This window comes from Megascapheus bottae, chromosome 1, assembly GCF_031878675.1.
Source record: "Megascapheus bottae isolate mThoBot1 chromosome 1, mThoBot2.hap1, whole genome shotgun sequence".
NCBI lineage: Eukaryota > Metazoa > Chordata > Mammalia > Rodentia > Geomyidae > Megascapheus > Megascapheus bottae.
This window is the reverse complement of record NC_143509.1, coordinates 98,089,690-98,108,732: the sequence shown is the minus strand read 5'-3', so window position 1 is coordinate 98,108,732 and position 19,043 is coordinate 98,089,690. Positions and strand designations below refer to the sequence as shown.

General features: G+C 41.5%; 3 protein-coding genes across 6 annotated transcripts in view; 2 read left to right on the top strand and 1 right to left on the bottom strand.

Annotated features, from left to right (window-relative positions):
- Cryzl1 (crystallin zeta like 1) overlaps nucleotides 1-2,392 on the top strand; it is a 35,578-nt gene extending 33,186 nt beyond the window's left edge. For 2 of the 3 annotated variants that reach the window (XM_090349030.1, XM_090349023.1), the window contains 2 exons: nucleotides 779-824; nucleotides 1,918-2,392. In XM_090349030.1, coding sequence (XP_090205156.1) covers nucleotides 779-824; nucleotides 1,918-2,017 — 146 coding nt within the window. In that variant the 3' untranslated portion in view covers nucleotides 2,018-2,392. Of the gene's footprint in view, nucleotides 1-774; nucleotides 825-1,917 lie in introns of all 3 variants that reach the window. The other variant, XM_090349036.1, reaches the window with a different exon arrangement.
- Nucleotides 2,393-3,038: 646 nt separating this feature from the next.
- Nucleotides 3,039-15,102, top strand: Donson (DNA replication fork stabilization factor DONSON). The gene is made up of 10 exons (XM_090348996.1): nucleotides 3,039-3,418; nucleotides 3,955-4,035; nucleotides 5,101-5,304; nucleotides 6,652-6,830; nucleotides 8,025-8,203; nucleotides 9,651-9,726; nucleotides 9,830-9,934; nucleotides 10,713-10,911; nucleotides 13,394-13,606; nucleotides 14,153-15,102. The coding sequence occupies exons 1-10, from the start codon at nucleotides 3,098-3,100 to the stop codon at nucleotides 14,288-14,290; spliced, it is 1,695 nt and encodes a 564-aa protein (XP_090205122.1). The 5' UTR covers nucleotides 3,039-3,097; the 3' UTR covers nucleotides 14,291-15,102.
- The window catches only part of Son (SON DNA and RNA binding protein), a 36,204-nt gene continuing 32,254 nt past the window's right edge, over nucleotides 15,094-19,043 (bottom strand). Inside the window, exons 10-12 of one of the 2 annotated variants that reach the window (XM_090348930.1) lie at nucleotides 16,894-16,965; nucleotides 16,665-16,780; nucleotides 15,094-16,165 (exon numbers count right to left, since the gene is read on the bottom strand). In XM_090348930.1, coding sequence (XP_090205056.1) covers nucleotides 16,007-16,165; nucleotides 16,665-16,780; nucleotides 16,894-16,965 — 347 coding nt within the window. In that variant the 3' untranslated portion in view covers nucleotides 15,094-16,006. Of the gene's footprint in view, nucleotides 16,219-16,664; nucleotides 16,781-16,893; nucleotides 16,966-19,043 lie in introns of both variants that reach the window. The other variant, XM_090348933.1, reaches the window with a different exon arrangement.

Here is a 19,043-nt window from a genome sequence, read left to right as displayed (position 1 = left end):
CATGGTAACTGAATGAAACCATGTTAAGTATTTCTATATACTAGCTGTCCCTGACTTATCAATGATAGTTCATGTTAAGATTTTTTGAACCTATCCAGTCATATTGACATCATTTTATACTCTCAGCTACTCAGATATACACCATCATTCCCAACTTAATTACTAGCTTTCCTGCAAACATTCTGAACATTTTAGCCTGTTTCAACCAAATTAGTTGACAATGCTTACCTAATATAAAAGGCAAGTGCTAAATACCATACACTGGATAAAAATGGAAATAATACACTATTCTATCACCATTCATTGGGATAGGAATATTCATCATCTAAACGCTTGATAACTTTCATCATTTGTCCTTAGAAGTTGAGGCCATGATCTAACCGGTTCTGCTAAGTCATTTTTCTTATTTAGAAATAAACTTCACAGGGCTGGGAGTTTGGCCTAGTGGTTAAAGTGCTTGCCTAGCATGCACAAAGACCCGGGTTCGATTCCTTGGTACTACATACATACAAAAAAGCTGAAAGTGGTGCTGAGGCTCAAGTGGTAGAGCTCTAGCCTTGAGAAAGTCCAAGGACAGTACTCAGGTCCTGAGCTCAAGCCCAGGACTGGCAAAAAAAAAAAAAAAAAGAAAGAAATAAACTTGACAGTGATTTTACAACACTTTGTACCAAGAGTGTGAAACATTTTTGGAAGAAAAAAATGACAAACAGCATTTTCTTCTTATTGAACAGACTAATTTTCTTATTTATATTGTCCCCTTAACTATCCTTCTAGCTACGTATCTTGAAGGACGTGATGGAGAAGTTGTCATCTGGTGTTTTTAGGTATGCAAAAGAAACTAAATCACCGTTCTTGTTTGTTTTTCTATTCTCAAAGAGAATAACACGGACTTTTGGTTATTTTCTTTCAGCTTTTACAGCATATTTATTGTCTTCTTTTATTATTTAGTTTTGAAAAAATGGCTGCTCTATATTCTTCAAATCTGAGCTTTTCTCCCTTTGTTTCATTCTGTGTCTCACCCTTTGCTTTTCTTCATAACTTAAAAAGAGGAGAAAAGGAAATTTGTTTAAGGTTGATCTGTTTATTTATAAAAGAGGGAGTGGATAAAGCAGTGACTTTCTTTCTCTTCAGAATGTGTGGGGGCAATAGTTGAGTGCTTATGATTCAAACACCTTGAAGGCAAAGGTAGAAAGATCAGGAGTTTGAGGTCAGCCTGGGCTACCTAGTGAGACCCTATCTCAAACAACAAGAACAATCTTAACTACTTGGGTGTAGGTGAGCTGGTGTTCACCTGTAATCCTAGCTCAAGAGGCTAAGCAGGAGGATTGTACATTTGAGGCAGCCTGAGCTACATAGCAACACCCTATCAAAACAAGCAGATTCTTTCTTGGCTTTTTTACTGAAGGCTAGTGTTACTTCACTTTGAGCCACACTGCCACTTCCCAGCCCAGCTGTTTTGCTTGTTTATTTTAGAGATGGGGTCTTGACTTTTCTGCCCAAGCTGACTTTCAACCTCTATCTTCCAGATTTCAGCCTCATTAGGATTACAGAAGTGAAACACTGGTGCTAGGCTAATTACTCAAGTACTCTTTTTTTTTTTTTTTTTGGCCAGTCCTAGGGCTTGAACTCAGGGCCTGAGCACTGTCCTTGGACTATCCTCAAGGCTAGAGCTCTACCATGTGAGCCACAGCACCACTTCTGACTTTTTTCTGTGTATGTGGTACCAAGGAATCTAGATCTTTGTGCATGCTAGGCAAGCACTCTACCATTAGGCTGACCTCCTGGCCCCCTCAAGCACTCTTAACAGTGGAAATACCAAGAAACAGTATGTTTGAATTATTTGAAGCAGTCTAACAATTCTGTGTGTCCTACTCATCTGTAACTAAACCTGACATTCCTAATGATTTTCTTCCTCAGACCTCAGTTGGATGAACCCATTCCATTGTATGAGGCAAAAGTTTCCATGGAAGTTGTTCAGAAAAATCAAGGAAGAAAAAAGCGAGTGGTTCAGTTTTAGCTTTCTTCTTTATCAGACTTGAGTTGGATGTACTTATCCCAATATTTGAAGCCAGTTTTCTTTGAAAATTATTGGGAAAAATCAAGGAAGATAAAAAGAAAAAAAAATCAAGCTAGTTCTATTTTGAAGCATGTTTTCCTGGATGTTCAGTTGGTGACAAATCTGCAAAGCATTTGCAAAGCTGTTGTGAATATGATTGAGATATTTATTTTAACATCTGAAGGGAATATTTGGTTTTAAGTTATCGTTGCTATGCATTTTGCCATCTATAAAATTCCTTAAGGGAAAAAAAAACCCTCCTTTCCGCAAAAAGCACAATTTTGATACATTGCAGGCCTTTGCTGTACTGTCAAAAGATTACTGATTTTCCACCAACTCCGTTCTCAACATCTTTATTTACTTTGCTACTCCTGGGGCTTGAGCGCGGGGCCTGGGCACTCACTGTCCTCCGGCCTTCTCCAGGCCAGCGCTTTCCCACTGGAGCCACAGCGCCGCTCCCGGCTTTCTCTGAGTATAAGGTACTGAGGAATGGCACCCAGGGCTTGGTGCATGCCGGGCCAGCTCCCGGCCCTCCGCAGTCCTCATGTGAACACGCGGGCGTATTTCCAGGCCTCTTTAGACGCTGGAATGGTGTTGGAGGGTCTTCATTCAGGGTCAACCTCAGCAGCTGCTGTAGTGACAGCCGGGGAGCTGGTGGGGAGGGCTGGGGGCCCGGGGCGGGGGGGCACAGGAGAGTCTCTGGACGCTGAGTTACCTTAGTGAAGGTGGGATGGCGGGGGACTAGGCCCCGGCGACGCCCAGGACGATGCACCAGTGCGGGCGTCCGCGAGAACCCGCCAGCGCACCTGGGGACGGGACGCGGGCGGCACCTGGGCGGGTGGCGGTCTCAGCGGCTGGCGGGCTCGCGCAAGGCCTGTCGGGCGCCCCACGGCGCACGCTCCGTGCGTCGCGGGGCGGGACCACGCCGGGGCGGGGCCTGGCCAGCTCCAGTCGGCGCTCGGCGCAGAGCCGCGTCGGGGGCGGGGCCGGCGCGCGCGGGAAGGGCTGGCGGGGCTGCCGGCTGCCTCCCGGCCGCGCGTCATGGCTCTGTCGGTGCCGGGCTACTCGCCCAGCTTCAAGAAGCCTCCGGAGAAACTGCGCCTCCGACGGAAAAGGGCGCGGAGCTCCGGGGCCCCTACCTCGCAGGCCCCCCAGCTGCCGGAGCCCGCGGCCCGCCGGGCTGCCTTGGCGGCGGGGCTGCCCCTCCGCCCCTTCCCCGCAGCAGCGAGCCGAGGCGGCGGCGGCGGCGGCGGCCGGCCCGCGGCTCCGAGGAACCCCTTCGCCCGCCTGGACAACCGTCCGCGGGCCGCCGCCCAAGACCCCGACGCGTGGCCCCGCCGCCCGCCGGAGGCATCGGGCCGGGTGAGTGCCGCGGTCGGCCCGGCCGTCCAGGGGCGCCGCCCCTCGGCGCGGACCGCCGGGAACAGGGCGTGGGGAGTGCTTAGGTTCGAGGCTGGGAAAAGGGCGCCAAGAGTTTGCCCCGCCAGTGGCAGCGAGGGCGCCCCGAGCACTGGAAATGGCCGCCCGGTGTGTGGGGGCCGGCCGGGTCTCCGGGTGCCCCACCGCAGCCCCCGGCCTCTGCGTGGCAGCGGGCCTGGAGGGGACCTGGAGGGGAGCTGGGAAGAACGTTCGGACACCCGGTCCCTGCCCTCCCACCGCGGGCTGGCCTCCCTCCGCTCACGTCCTCAGAATTTTCTGCAGATAAAGGAATGTTAGGGTTGATTTGAGTGAGACTTTACTGGCATCCGTCTCTCCCTAAAAGCGTTTTTTTGGATCTTTGAGTTTAAGGTTAACACATCCGTTATTAAATAGGCAAATCTCTATCTAGCCCCTTTTCCCTTAATTTTAAAGTTCAGATAAAACAAAGTTGTTTTGTTTTGTTTTTTTAATACCCTCAGCCTTTAGAATATGAAAGAGAAAATGATTCCTTATTGGAAGAGCTGTTACCTGAAAAGACAACTATCACTGAACTGTCCAAGGTAATACTTTTAAAATGCCATCAAGAGTTATATTCATACTCATACGTGTTTTGCTTCACAAAGAAGCTTGAAAATGACATTTCTATAATAGGGCTGGAAAGGTGGAATCAGCCAAGCTGCAGGACTTTGTGTGATAAATATATTCATACTATCACTGGGAATGGTCACCAGCACCAAAGTAGACAGAAAACACATGGGCTTGCCCTCTATCCCCATCATTTTTTTTTAAGACTTCTTTCTCTGTAGTGAGTGTCTCCTTCAACTCAGAACTAGAGACAGCTCCAGCTTAGCTTCTAAATCTTGCAATGTTAGATTATCTCCATAAAAACATCACTGAACCTTGCTGTGTCTCTCCCAACACACACACACACTTTCTAACTGAAGTATTTCTGTTGTGATAGTTTGATACTTCATACTTTGTCCTAATGGAGACAGGCAATTTCCTTTGCACAAAGTCAAAAAATGTTTCTCCATGTGGCCTCTGAGAGTCCTTCATGAGTTTCCTGCTAGAAGAGCAGCTTAGCTTTGGTTCAGGAATTTCAGATGCTGGAAAGATATTCTTTTCTTCTGGTCAAACTTCTTTTTTTAACTTGCCTATGGGGGCAGGGGCTGGAGCAGAGACAAAGTTTCTCCCTAAGGTCTTGTCTGCATTGTATACTTGTCATTGGGGAAGTTTGGGGGAAACCAAGATTTTAAGGTTTCCCTTAGCTGTAAACAGTGGGTAGTAGCCTGATGGCTCCTACACAAACACCTCCCATGCACCAAACTGGATTCCCCTGTTCCTAATTTCCAGCCAGGGTTGGCTGAGTTCTTATTTAGCATTATAAAAAGTGAAATGTGCCCTTCTTCCACTACCACTGTCAACAGATACACATTTCTCCCAGAGGCATTCATGCCAGTTTAGTTCAAATCCTGGCTTTTTCAGTCCTGATATTTTAAAAACATTATTTACTATATGATTAAAATAATTTTGATGTGTGAGTGATCCTAAGTACATTAAGAAAGTCTTCAGGTTGTTAACTTTTTTTTCTTGAATGTAACCTTTATGTTCTTGTTTTTTGAAAGACTCAACACCTATCATTCTTGGAATCGAATACTCCATCTTCAGAAAGTACCGAGTTACCTGTGGACTGGAGCATTAAAACTCGACTCCTTTTTACCTCTTCTCAACCCTTTAGCTGGGCAGATCATTTGAAAGCTCAGGAAGAGGCTCAAGGTCTTGTCCAACATTGTAGGGCAGTAGAAGTTTCTTTGCCCCCAAATATTCAGGTAATTCTAAAAATAAAGTACCTATGATTTAAAGTAACAGATTAAATGCTTTCTATAAAATACCAAAGATACTTCCGTCCATTAAAGTTTTCTAATATTTAAAGATAGAAAGATGGAACATTTTGTTTCTCCTAGATAATATTTTCAGATACATGTAAGGCTTTTTTAAAAGTATTTGGGAGCCAGGCTCTGGTGGCGCAAGCCTGTAATCGTAGCTACTCAGGAGGCTGTAGATCTAAGGATCCTAGTTCAAAGCCAGTGCAGGCAGAAAAGTCCATGAGACTCTTACCTTATTGAGCTGTGGTTCAAGTGGTAAGACACTAGCCTTGAGCAGAAAGAGGCTCAGAGACAGCACCCAGGCCCTGAGTTCAAACCCCAGGAATGGCATGCATAAATAAATAAATAAATAAGATTATAAGAGCAGATAAATTTTTACTGGTTTTCTTAAGACATGCTGGTTTTTTTCTTAATATGTACATATTCTTGCTTCTTCAGTAATAGTCTTTAAATTTAGTGAGCTAATAAGTTTACACTGGTTTTAGAGACATAAAGCTTCCTTACTGTGAAGCCATTCGTCAACTCAAACTAGTTTATAAAGGTTTACCAGAAAGAGGACCTAATGTATCTTTTTCAGTAAATGGATCAGGATGATAAATAATTTGCGTTATCAATGTTGACTGCATTATGAGTGATGGCTGGCTACTTTCTAGCGTTTTCATAGGAGGAAGAGGAAGAGGAGGGTGAGTAGATTGCTGCACACATTCTTGTAGAGAAGCTGGTCCTGTTTACTCAAGTGACTGTTCACACTGGGAAAAACAGTAGAGGGTTCCTCTACCTTGTGGTTCCTCTGAAACAGTCTAACAGATAATTAGTGCTTTCTAGGAAGGGTATTCCAAACAAGGATGTGTACTACATTTTTAAGTCTGGGAAGAGTTAATTCTAGAGGTTAAAATTATTCCTGTGTCTAGGAATTTAGTTTATATAGGAAGCAGTAATAGCCTGGTGCTTATGACTCATTGCCTATAATCCTAGCTATTCAGAAGGCTGAGATCTGAGGATCCCTGTTCAAAGCCAGCTGGGGCAGGAAAGTCTATGAGACTCTTGTCTCCATTTAACCATCAACAAACTGGAAGTGGCACTGTGGCTCAAAAGTGGTAGAGTGCTAGCCTGGAGCAAAAGAGCTTCAGGAACCAGAGCCCAGGCCCTGAGTTCAAGCCCCATGCATGACCTCTCCCTATCCGCGCACCCCCCCAAAAAAACATGCTTAGAACATTTGGTATAATTAAGTCTCTAGTGAAACTCTGCGTCTCATGACTCAAAGTCACCTTGTGTTCCTCTGGATTTTAGGATCCCAAACTCTCCGCTGAGTTACGGTGTGCCTTTCAACAGAGTCTTGTTTACTGGCTCCACCCTGGCTTGCCTTGGGTGCCACTGTTCCCTCGTATTGGGGCTGATAGAAAAATGTCTGGAAAGATAAGCCCTTGGTCCAATGATGAATCCCTGCAGCATATCTTAATGAGTGACTGGTAAGACTAATAGGCTCCCATAATACAGTGGTGAATTTTCATTTTAGCACTCTTCTCTCCTTACTAATATTTGTGTCTTGGAAATGGATAGTGATAAATGAATCTTTATATCTGAATTTCATCAGAAATGATTAATAACTAATATTTATTATTACTTCCTGTCGATTTTACTCAAATAAGCAGTCAGTTATCAATGAAGTGTTACCACATAAACATTACCAGTTTTTCTGTAAGAGCTATTTGTTAGCCAGATGCCGGTGGCTCATGCCTATAATCCTAACTATGCAGGAGACTGAGATCTGAGGATCATAGTTCAAAGCCAGCCCAGGCACAAAAGTCTATGACTCTTATCTCCAGTTTACCACCGGAAAACCAGAAGAGATGTATGGCTCAGCATGGTGGAGTCTTGAGGTGAAGGGGTCAGGGACAGAGCTCAGGCCCAGAGTTCAACCACATAACTGACCAAAAAAAAAAAAAGCTATTTGTTACAACTACTTTGACATTAGCAGTAAGATCTTATTACCAATTGCAGTCCTTTAAAGCCAACTTGTAAATAACTACAGAAATTCAAAGCTATTTCTGAAATATTTGTTGTGGTTTTGTTTTTTTGTTTTGTTTTGTGGGTCATTGGGCTTGAATTCAGCCTAGGTGCTGTCCTTCAGCTCAAGATTACCACCTTACCCTAAGCCCCACTTCCTTTTTTCTAGAGGTTAATTGGAGATAAGAGTCTCTGGGTCTCAGGGTCCTTTTGTTCCCGGGCTGACTTTGAACCTTGATTCTCAGATCTCAGCCTTCTGAGTAGCTAGGATTACAGGTATGAGCTTCTATGTTCAGCATATTTCTTGTGTTTTACACCAGCTGAATTCAAACTGAATTGTACAAAATTAGTTTTTGTTTTTTGGGGGTTTTGGTTTTGTTCCCCCCCCTCCCCCCCGTCTAGGCCTGGGCTCTATCCCTGAGTTCTTCAGCTCAAGGCTACCACCCTACCCTTTGAGCCACAGCGCCACTTCCAGTTTTCTGGTGGTTATTTGGAGATAAGAGTCTCATAGAGGACTTTGAACTGCGATCCTTAGATCTCAGCCTCCTGAGTAGCTAGGATTACAGCATGAGCCACCTGGCCTGGCTCAAAATTAAATTTTAAACATGGAGTTAAATGTTTAATAACACCTAGAGAAAAATTACTTTCTTTCCTAGGTCTGTGAGCTTTACTTCTCTGTATAATCTGCTGAAGTCAAAACTGTGTCCCTACTTCTACGTTTGTACCTACCAGTTCACTGTCCTGTTCCGAGCAGCAGGATTAGCAGGGAGTGATGTCATTACAGCAGTCCTGTCTCCTACAACAAGAGGACTGAGAGAAGCTATGAAAAATGAAGGTAAAATTGTCACAGTGGCTCACAACTGTAATCCTAGCTATTCAGGAGGCTTAGATCTGAGGTTCAAGGTTCAGAGTCAGCCTGAGCACAAAAGGACCTGAAACTCTTGTCTCCAATTAACCTTTAGAAAACAAGAAGTGGGGCTTGGCTCAAGCATAGGGTAGTAGCCTTGGACTGAAGCGCTCAGGGACAGTGCCCAGGCAGAATTCAAGCCCCATGACCCACAAAAAAGAAACATGAAGGTAAAAGCTTAGGATTGCAGTTTGTATACTATTCTTTATAGTTTTTACCAGTTACCTGTATTATTTTAAGAAATATATTCATTTCTGGATTTTGTTTTGTGCTTTTCCTATTTGGTAAGCTGCCCTTTCCCCATAACTAAGTTAATCATGTGCCCTTTTTTGATCTCTGAAGTTAAGCACATAAAATCCAGAAAGTCTGTTACAGAATTTCTTTTACAGTAAGGTACCAATCTCTTCCCCCCCAATAACAGTTTTCAAAATGGGTCAGCACATCCACTGATGGACATACTGAGCCATCAGAACATTTTCAAAAAGAAGTAACCTGGAAATCAGTCTGATCTGTAAAACAGTAATACTTGTATTGGGTATATATTGTCTCCTGAACCTTTGATTCAAAGAGATGTATATATGGATTGTATCAAGTTTCAAGCTAGAGGTAGATCACCTGCTCACGAAGCCTCATGCCCTAGATTCAAAAGCTCAGTACCAGCCACGCACTGATGGCTCCTGCCTATAATCCTAGCTACTTAGAAGGCTGAGATTCAAAGGATCGATGTTTGAAGTCAGCCTGAATAGGAAAGTTCCTGAGACTCTTCCAATTAACAAAGTGGAGCTGTGGTAGAAGTAGAGTGCTAGTCTTGAGCAAAATGCTAAGAGACGCAGGCCCAGATCTTCAGTTCAAGTCTCAGTATTGGCACAAGAAGGGAAACTTAAAAAAAGGTTAGTTGGGCATGGTAACTTACGCCTGTTATCTCACCATTTGAGAGGCTGACACAAGAGGATCCTGAGTTTTAGGCCAGCTTGGGCTACAAGGCAGACTTGGTTCCAGAGAAAGACAAATAGGTAGGCAGGCAGGCAGGCACAAAAGGAAAAGGGAAAGGAGCTTGGAGATAACTGCTTTAAAATACTAGGTATAAGCCGGGCAGATGTGGCTCATGCCTGTAATCCTAGCTACTCAAGAGGTTGAGATCTGAGGATCAAAATTCAAAGCCAGCCCAGACACAAAAGGACCTGAGACTCTTATCTCTAATTAACCTCTAGGAAACGGAAGTGGGGCTTGGCTCTAGGGGTAGGCAGGTAGCCTTGGGCTGAAGAGCTCAGGGACAGCACCCAGGCCAAGTTCAAGCCCCATGACCCACAAAAAAATAAAAAAGCCATAAGTACTTTCAAAGAAAACTGAGTATGCTTTTGTTTTTCCCATGTAGGTATTGAATTTTCTCTGCCTTTAATAGAAAATGCTCTTAAGAAGAAAGTATATGGAACAAGCTTGGGACATGAGGAGTATGTGATTAAAATAACCTTTTACATAGTCCAGTGACTTACAGTCTGTTTGTGAAAGTAACCACTATGTGAAATTGGATCACTAACGACTGTGATTTCCTAGGGAGCGAGCAGCCAGCGATGAAGATGAAGAGGAAAGCTTTTTGTGGTTGGAAGAAATGGGAGTACAAGATAAAATTAAAAAGCCAGATATACTTGCTATCAAATTGTATCCTTTTTGTGGCTGTTAATAACAGTTTTCATTGAATTAAGTTAGTGGTGACTTTGAACATTGGATGTGATTGTTTTATTTTGCCAGTCCTGGGGCTTGAACTCAAGGCCCTGAGCACTCTCTTTGGTCTTTCTCAAGGCTAGAGCTCTACCACTTGAGCCATAGCAACATTTCTGGCTTTTTCTATGTATGTGTTACTGAGGAATCAAACCTGGGTCTTCATGCACTCTACCACTAGGCCAAACTCCTGGCTCTGAATGGCAGTTTTAATTTACGATAATTTTGTCATCTTAAGATATTACTAATTCTCCATTATCACTTTTATATTTTAGGGAGACTAGTGCTTTGGATTGTGTATTTGCAGTTCCCCAGTCTTGAACTCAGGGTCTGGACACTGTCCCTGAGCTTTTCTGCTAAAGACTAGCCCTATTTTAGCCACAGCTCCACTTTCAGTTAATTGGAAAAAAGAGTCTTGTGGACTTTCCTGCCTAGACTGGCTTTAAACCAGTCTTCCGATCTCAGCTTCCTGAGTAATTGGAATTACAAGCATGAGCCACTGGCACCTGGCCAAGGAAAGTAGTTTTTGCCTATAGAATAAGTTCATTTTGGTTGATTAGCAGTTTTTCGCCATTTTGTTTCATAAGCTTACCGCAGTGAAGAGAGAGGGCAGCAGCATTTTGTTTTTTTGTAAAAGCTGTCCCAGGAGATTCATAATTAAAAGTTTTCTTGTTAGTGTGGTCTATGCTTTTGCAATTTCCTTAATCATTATCCTTAGGCGTAAAGAGAGACATGAAGTACAAATGGATCACAGACCTGAGTCTGTTGTGTTGGTGAAAGGAATCAACACATTCACATTACTCAACTTTTTGATTAACTGCAAGAGTTTAGTTGCTACCTCGGGTGTACAGGCAGGACTTCCACCAACTCTGTTATCACCTGTGGCTTTCCGGGGTGCCACAATGCAAATGCTTAAGGTAATTTTTAAAAATTCTATATTGGCCAGTTCCTGTGCCTTAGCTTTTTGGGGAGAGATAAGAGGAGGCAGTACTCAGTGAACTTGGCCTTGATACACAGACTGGCACTCATCATTTGAACCATTCCTATTGCCCATTTTGCTTTCGTTACTTTTCAGGTAGTGTCTCATATTTCTGACCAAGACAGCCTTGACAGTCCTCCAACCTATTCTTCCCACTTATTTGGGGTAGTAGGTATGCAGCACCACACTCAGCTTCTTGGTTGAAATGGCATGTTTTTGTTCAGCCTGGCCTCAAACCATAATCCTTTTTGAGAAGCTAGGGTTAACGCTTCGAGCCTCTATGCAAGGGTTTTCCATTTAAAGAAGTACTTTTTTTTTTTTTTTGGTCAATTGTGAGACTTGAACTCTCGATCTGATGATCTATCTGATCATTGTCCCTGAGCTCTTCAGCTCAAGGCTACCTACCTCCCTACCCCTTGAGCCATAGCACCACTTCCAAGAAGTACTTTATTTTTAAGAAGAGATTTTGTGGCCGGGAGTTTGGCCTAGTGGTTAAAGTGCTTGCCTAGCATGCATGAAGACCCGGGTTCGATTCCTCCATACCACATACATAGAAAAAAAAAAGCAGGAAGTGGTGCTGAGGCTCAAGTGGTAGAGCTCTAGCCTTGAGAAAGTCCAAGGACAGTGCTCAGGCCCTGAGCTCAAGCCCAGGACTGGCAAAAAAAAAAAAGAGAGAGAGATTTTGTGTGTGTTTGGAGATGCAGAGGGTAGTATTAAGCCTTGCACTTACCCAGGGTAAGCACCCAGCCGTCATTCGGCATCCTACCCTTTTTTATTTTTCATATGGCATCTACTGTTTTTTTTCTGGTGCTTGCATTAGACTCAACCCTGTATGACTGGCAGGCATTACTATGCTCAGCTTGATTTTTGGGGGGGAGGGGGGGGGCGGGGGGGTTGGTTGTGTTGTGTGGTGGGCCTGAACTCAAGACCTAGGTGCTATCCCAAAGCTCTTTTTGCTCAAGGCTAGTGCTCTAGCACTTTGAGCCACAGCTTTATTTCCTGGTTTTGAGTGGTTAACTGGAGATAAGAGTCTCAAGGGGACTTTTCAGCTCAGATCTCAGCTTCCTGAGTAGCTAGGATTACAGGCATGAGCTACCAGTGCCCAACCTCAGTTTTATTTTCTTTTTTTTTTTTCTTTTTTGCCAGTCCTAGGCCTTAAACTCAGGGCTTAAGCACTGTCCTTAGGCTTTCTCAAGGCTAGAGCTCTACCACTTGAGCCACAGCACCACTTCCAGCTTTTTTCTATCTATGTGGTTCCGAGGAATTGAACCTGAGTCTTTGTGCATGCTAGGCAAACACTCTACCAGAAGGCCAAACTCCCCGCCTTCTCAGCTTGATTTTTTTTTTTCTAGTCCTGAGCCTTGAACTCAGGGCCTGAGCATTGTCCTTAGGCTTTCTCAAGGTTAGAACTCTACTGCTTGAGATACAGCCTCACGTCTCAATTTTTTTTTTTCTATGTATGTGGTACTGAGGAATTGAACCCGGGTCTTCGTGCATGCTAGGCAAGCACTCAACTCCCGGCCCCTCAGCTTGATTTTTAAGAAAAGATCTCACCAAAATTTTTGCCAGACTGACATCTCCACCTTCCAGATAACATTGGCCCTCAATTCTTGTTCTTTATCTTTGTTTTGTTTTTGGTCAATTGTGGTGCTCTACCACTTTGAGCCACAGCACTTCTGGTTTTCTGGTGGGGGTTAATTGGAGATAAACTTCAAGACTTCGTTCCCAGGCAGGCTTTGAACTGAGATCCTTAGATCTCCGCCTCTTGAACAGCTAGGAGTATAGGTGTGAGCCACTGGTGCCTGGTGTTTTCCTCTTTTTTAAAAAAAAAAAAAAAAAAACATTACTTTTACCACTTTTATCCATTACAGCATTTTTCAGCATCAAGGCCCTGAATTCAAGCCATAGTACCTATACACAACATAGACACCCTAGGTCATAGTACTTGGGAAGCTAAGACAAGATGATCCTGACTTTTTTGTGTGACTATCCTGATCACAAATTTTAAGGCCAACTTGACCTGGACCACATGAAAAGACCCTGTCTCAAAAAAAAAACCAAAAAAGTCTTGGATCCTTGGTGAGAATAACTGGGTTCTATACTTTTGCAAATTATATTTATATTGTTGGAAAAGTTATATATAAAATATATATTAACAGCGAAAAAAAAGGATTTTGGAACCTTCCTGTATCCTATGTTAATGTATTAATGAGGTAAGATAGTTTCAATTATATCCTTCAGAATATAGTGTAACTTAGAATCTTAGTCATGGTGGAGACTGAAAGCTTACTATTTTACTCAATTTGTGTTGAAGCCTTAGGAACTATATTCTACAATTATTAATAAGTTATTTACATTTTGAAATACAAGACCAAAACTTCAGAGATGATTATAACCTTTTTCTTTAAATTTTCATGAAGGCACGAAGTGTCAGTGTAAAGACACAAGCCCTTTCTGGATACAAAGATCAATTTAGCTTGGAGATTAACGGTCCAATCATGCCTCATACTCTACATTCTGTGACCATGCTACTCAAATCTTCCCAAAGTGGGTCATTCTCTGCAGGACTGTATTCACATGAGCCAACCAGTGTATTTAACATCTGCCCGCCACTGAGTAAGGTACTAGAACAAGTAAGTATATTGTAGTTATGATTTCCTCTAACTGGAAGAGGGAGGTATCTGCTGTCATGCTTATTTCGAATTAGAAATCTTAGGTAGTTGTGAGTTGCTAACAAATCATGTCTCCATATACATTACTTTTTGTTAAGTTTTTCTTAACTTCAAGCTGCTGTACCAGCAACATCTCAAACCCATTTTCACTGTTCTGAGGCAAAGTGTAGTAGTACCTGATGGAAAGTTTCTGTAATTATTTATATAACCATATTTATCCTTTTGCTTAAGATTTCTATTTAGAATTGTAATATAGCTGGGGCCGGGAGTTTAGCCTAATAGTAGAGTGCTTGCCCTAGCATGCATGAGGACCTGGGTTCAATTCCTCAGTACCACAGACATTAAAAAAAGCAAGAAATAGTGCTGTGGCTCAAGTGGTAGAGCTCTAGCCTTGAGAAAGCCCAAGGACAGTGCCCAGTTCAAGGGCAGCCCAGGAGTGGCACTTATTTAAAACAATGTTCAACAACTTATGTGCTTTCTACTGAATTGTAGATCATCTTTCTACAGGAAATTGTCCATAAGGAGCTCGCTAATTGTGGTTTGCACTCTGAGACTCTGAGACACCTTAGTCAAATGCCACTACTGGGGAAATCATCATTACGAACTGTGGAAATGAGTGACCACAACTATAAATGGAGATCCTGAACACCAAAGTAAGCCTAAAAGGAATCTTTGAGGAGAAACCTCCTAGCAAGGAAATTCAAGATTCTGTTAAGCCTTTGACTTTTAAAGTTCATTTCAGAAGTTAAAGGAATATACTTAAAAATACCAAAATATTTATATACATTAATTTCTTTTATTACAAGGACTGAGCAATAGCATTAAGGCTTAAAATCATCATTTGCTTTTACTATGTTCATAGTATTTTCTGGTATGAAGAGGATACAAACTTTTTTAATGCTTAAATAACTTGGAGGAACTACAACTTAATTGTAAAGTGGGTGAAAATCTGAATTAAAGACAGTATTTCATTATATATGGGAAACAGGAATTTATAAACCTGTAGCAGTTTATTCCATGGTATGTTAATTAAGGACATCATGGCAAAGTGTTACTTTTAATTTACCTACACATTCTAATAGGTTGTTGGTTTTGAAAGTAGGGAATAAATGTAGACAATAATGCACAGAGCTGATTCCCCGAAGCTTCTTAGTATCTTTAGTACTGATTTATTATTTTTCTAGTCTGTAGTACACCTGCAAAGGTTTTGTTTTAAAGCATGCTAATTAAAAGAGTATTTTGTATTTAGTATATGAGAAGCATATGAGATGTATGCTCATGGCTACTAGTATTTAATGTGCTGCAGGTGTATATGTGACACCAAATGTAAAATTCAATGTTTTAAAATAAACATGCCTATAAACCAAAGCACTGGGTACAGAAAGAAATAAAGTAGCTCTTAGGTGAAGGTGTACACGTTCACTTTATAATCAGAATAAAACACCACATTCATTTTATTCCAGAGAAGTTTGTATTTGGGCCTAAAGCTTTTGAAAATAAAGTTTAGAGACACAGCATATGAATACCACTGTAATACACATGAAATATTCTATCAGACCCTAAAAATTAACATAAACTTAAGCTTTCTCATAGTCAACAAAATAGTGGCTGGTTGCCAATTTTATTAGATAAGTTGGTTACAGCATTTTAATTATCATTTACGTCTATCTAGGTGTAGCTGAAATTCAAAATGCACATCAAAGTAAAACTATATCACAACTCAAGCCATACTAAATATACTTGGCCTCTGCAGTAGAATTCTAGTCAGACTTCATTTTGACTCCCTTCTTATGATGCAAGTGGCTTTAATGGGAACGCAGGACTTACTGCTGATCATTATACAATATACCACATTCTTTTTGTAACCTACAAAATTGTAAGGGGAGACGGTGGCAATAGCCCTATGGAACAGGTCTCTTGTTTACCTCAATAACACTGGCCCAGTATCTGTCCAGCAGAACCCATTGTGAAATAGTACAAGGTGCACAGCCCTTCACTGATTACAGGCAAGTGTTACAGCAGCCTAGCCATAAGGAAAGGGAGTTACATCATAGTACAAAATACAGTATAAAAGCGTTATATTTAACATTCCACACTGAAGATTACTGATGCCTTCAAACAATTGTTTGTTTGGATGTTAGCCACTTAAACAAATACATCACTAAGGTAAACAATATAAACATACCAAAACCCTGTATGGTTAAATACAATTTCCATGGTACAAAAATCAAAGCCTGGAGATGTTTGTACAGATTGCTTTTTACACAATGTCTTAAATTGCCAAATATTTACAACATTAAAGAGGAAATACATTGTGATGCAGAGTAAAATTATCTGAAATGATTAATATAAAACCTCAATCTATCTACGTGAGGCACTCCTGAAGCAAGTGGCATTAGCCATGAGGTCCTTTGGTACAAGGCCCATTGCTTGAAGAACCACAGTAGCTGCTGTGGCTTTAGCATGCTTCTTATTAGGGCTGGCAAAGCTGGGCTGGTAAGCGCTTCCATTTATCAATACCTATTCAAGAAAAACATACAATTGGGCTGGTAAGGGCTTCCATTTCTCAATACCTATTCAAGAAAAACATACAATAAGAACAGCATCAAACTTTAATATCTATTAGCTTTGTACTTTTTCACTAAATGCTAGAAAAATAATTTACAAAATATAAAACCCACACTAGGTACATTAATCTTAGCCCAGAAAAAGTTCTTGTTTTGCAAAATGGAACTGCAAACTAACAGCAGTTCTCCAAATTGGAAAAAGTAAAGGCTGATACGGTATTAGATTCCCTCCTCCCCACATGCCACTAGGTAACAGATTTTCCACCAGATTTCCCCCCTCCCCCATCTTCTATGAATAGGATATTCGTGTCATATTAAAGCACCTTTGAGTGCTTGAAATCCCACCACTCTGCCCACAACACCCAACACCAAACTATTAATAGTGATTGTATCATGATTATCCCTTACCCTCTAAGTTACTAAGTATAATTAGTGCATAAATTCATATTTACCCTAAAGAGAAAATGTTTGCGATGATCAGGGCCACTATCATGGACCAAGAGAAATTCAGGTGGCTGCCACCTTCTCTTATTACAGATTTCCATCAGGGCAGACACGGGATGTTTGCCTGCAGAGAAAACATTAAGTAGCAGTTAGAAATGCCCACTAAGTTTATAACCAATTGGAAATTCAAAGTATGCGTGTGAGCGTAAGCAAGAGGAAATTTGAAAATATTCTCACCTGAAAGGTCTTTCATTGCAGCAGAGAAATTCCCAGACCTCTTTTGTGCTCTTTCTCCTACTGCAACAAGACCTTATAAAACACAAAAAGCCAATAATAGTTGGATTAATTTCAATAATTTCATTCAAATAAAACCCAGTGTCTTCAGTCAAACATGGGTGGCTCATATCCATAATCTGAGCTACTCAGGTTACTCAGATCTGAGGGTGGCAACTGGAAAGCCCAAGCAGTTCAAAACTAACAGATTTACTTTCAATTAGCTACCAAAAGGCTGGGAAAAGGTTCATGTGGTAGAGCACTACTCTTCACCTATAGTTAAGGGACAGCACCCTGATATGAGTTCAACTCCAGGATTAGCACAAACACTGATTTCAACAGATTCATATCATAACTGGTCTTTACATAAATATTTTATTTTGTGTGGGTTTTTTTGTTGTTTCAAAACAGGACTTGTTATATAACCCAAGCTGACCTCAAGCTCAGTAACCAGCTTTCTCAGCAAATACTAACATGCTTAGCTTATCTGTCCCCAAAGAGCTGGGATTTATTAGTTTTATTTATTTTTGTGCTAGAACTGGTGCTTGAACTCAGAGCCTCAAGCTCTTGCTTAACTTTTTCCCCCAAGGCTGGCACTCCACCACTTGAGACCTAACTTGAATTCTATTCAGTACATAAGTTTTACTTCTACCCAGATTAGTAGCCAACCTCGCTCCTCAGATCAAGATGTTGAGCCACCTGAAAGGGGAGCCCAGCAAGGCTACAACTTAAAACCACCTATACCTAAAATGGCAGTGTGCCTGTCTAGTAAACATGAGGCCAAATTCTAACCTAAGTACTGCAGAAAAGGCTTTTAAGATAAGGGCAGTATGTCTAAGTGGCTGGACTCTCTTATTACAGTTAATCCTCCTTTTTTGTTTAACAAATGTGAACTGTTCTCAAGGGACAAACTAACCTACCTGCACAACCATTCCCTATAAGTTTATTACATAAGGGATTAATAGTATTACAAACTCAGTGGTTTCTCAATTTCGATCTATTTTACAGGAACCGTACTTTGCGAATTACATGATAGTATATTAACCTTCCCTGGGAAAGGGATTATTCTTGAGCATGTATACCTTCACGCTAAAAATGGACCCTAAAATTATATAATACATACTTGATACATTGCTAGTACACATTTACAAAAACAACTAATTCCAATTTAATTTTTGATTACAAAGGAAAAATACATTTTTAAAAAACAAATCTGACACTATTCAAATACTGAGCTAACAGCCACTATGATCTTACTTTATATCATCACCAGAAGGAACACTTACTAAAAGATATTAATGGCTATTATCTGAGTACATGTGAATTACTAGCAGGCTGCATATACCTCCCTGAGCTATATTTGAATATGAAATTAGTAGTAATAGCTCCAAGGTGGCCCCAATATCAGATAATATAAAAAATTGAAAGAAAAAATTTTTGGCAGTTGGTCTATAGTTTCTCACCTGGCACAACTATTGAACTAGAAAAGAGAAAACAAACTGGTAGACAATAGGAAATACAGATAAAGAATCTGAGCTGGGCACGGGCCAATATCTCATGCCTGTAATCCTAGCTACCCAGGAAGCTGAGAGCTGAGGATCGTGGTGGCTGAAAAGTCCCCATGAGACTTACCTCTAATTAACCTCCACCACCAAAGGAAAAAAAGAAAAACACCACAGAAGTGCGCTGTGGCTGAAAGTGGTGGAGTACTAGCAAAAGAACTATGGGACAATACTCAGGTCTTGAGTTCAAACCACATGACTGACAAAAGTAAACAAAAGTGAGAAAAATAAATAGACACACAGTCTTGTCAAGAGCAAACAAAATGAAAATTCTATTTTCTAAAAATGAAACCAAATATAATTCATAGTCTTAGTAATATTTAACACCCAATATGAAAATTGCCTTTAAAAGCTTAAACCTGGCTGGGCATGGTGGCTCACGCCCATAATCCTAGATACTCAGGATGCTGAGATCTGAGGATCACAGTTCAAAGCCAGCTTGGGCACTAAAGAACCTGAGACTCTTATCTCCAATTAATCACTAGAAAATGGGAAGTGGGGCTATGGCTCAAAGGGTGGGGAGGTAGCCTTGAGCTGAAGAGCTCAGAGATA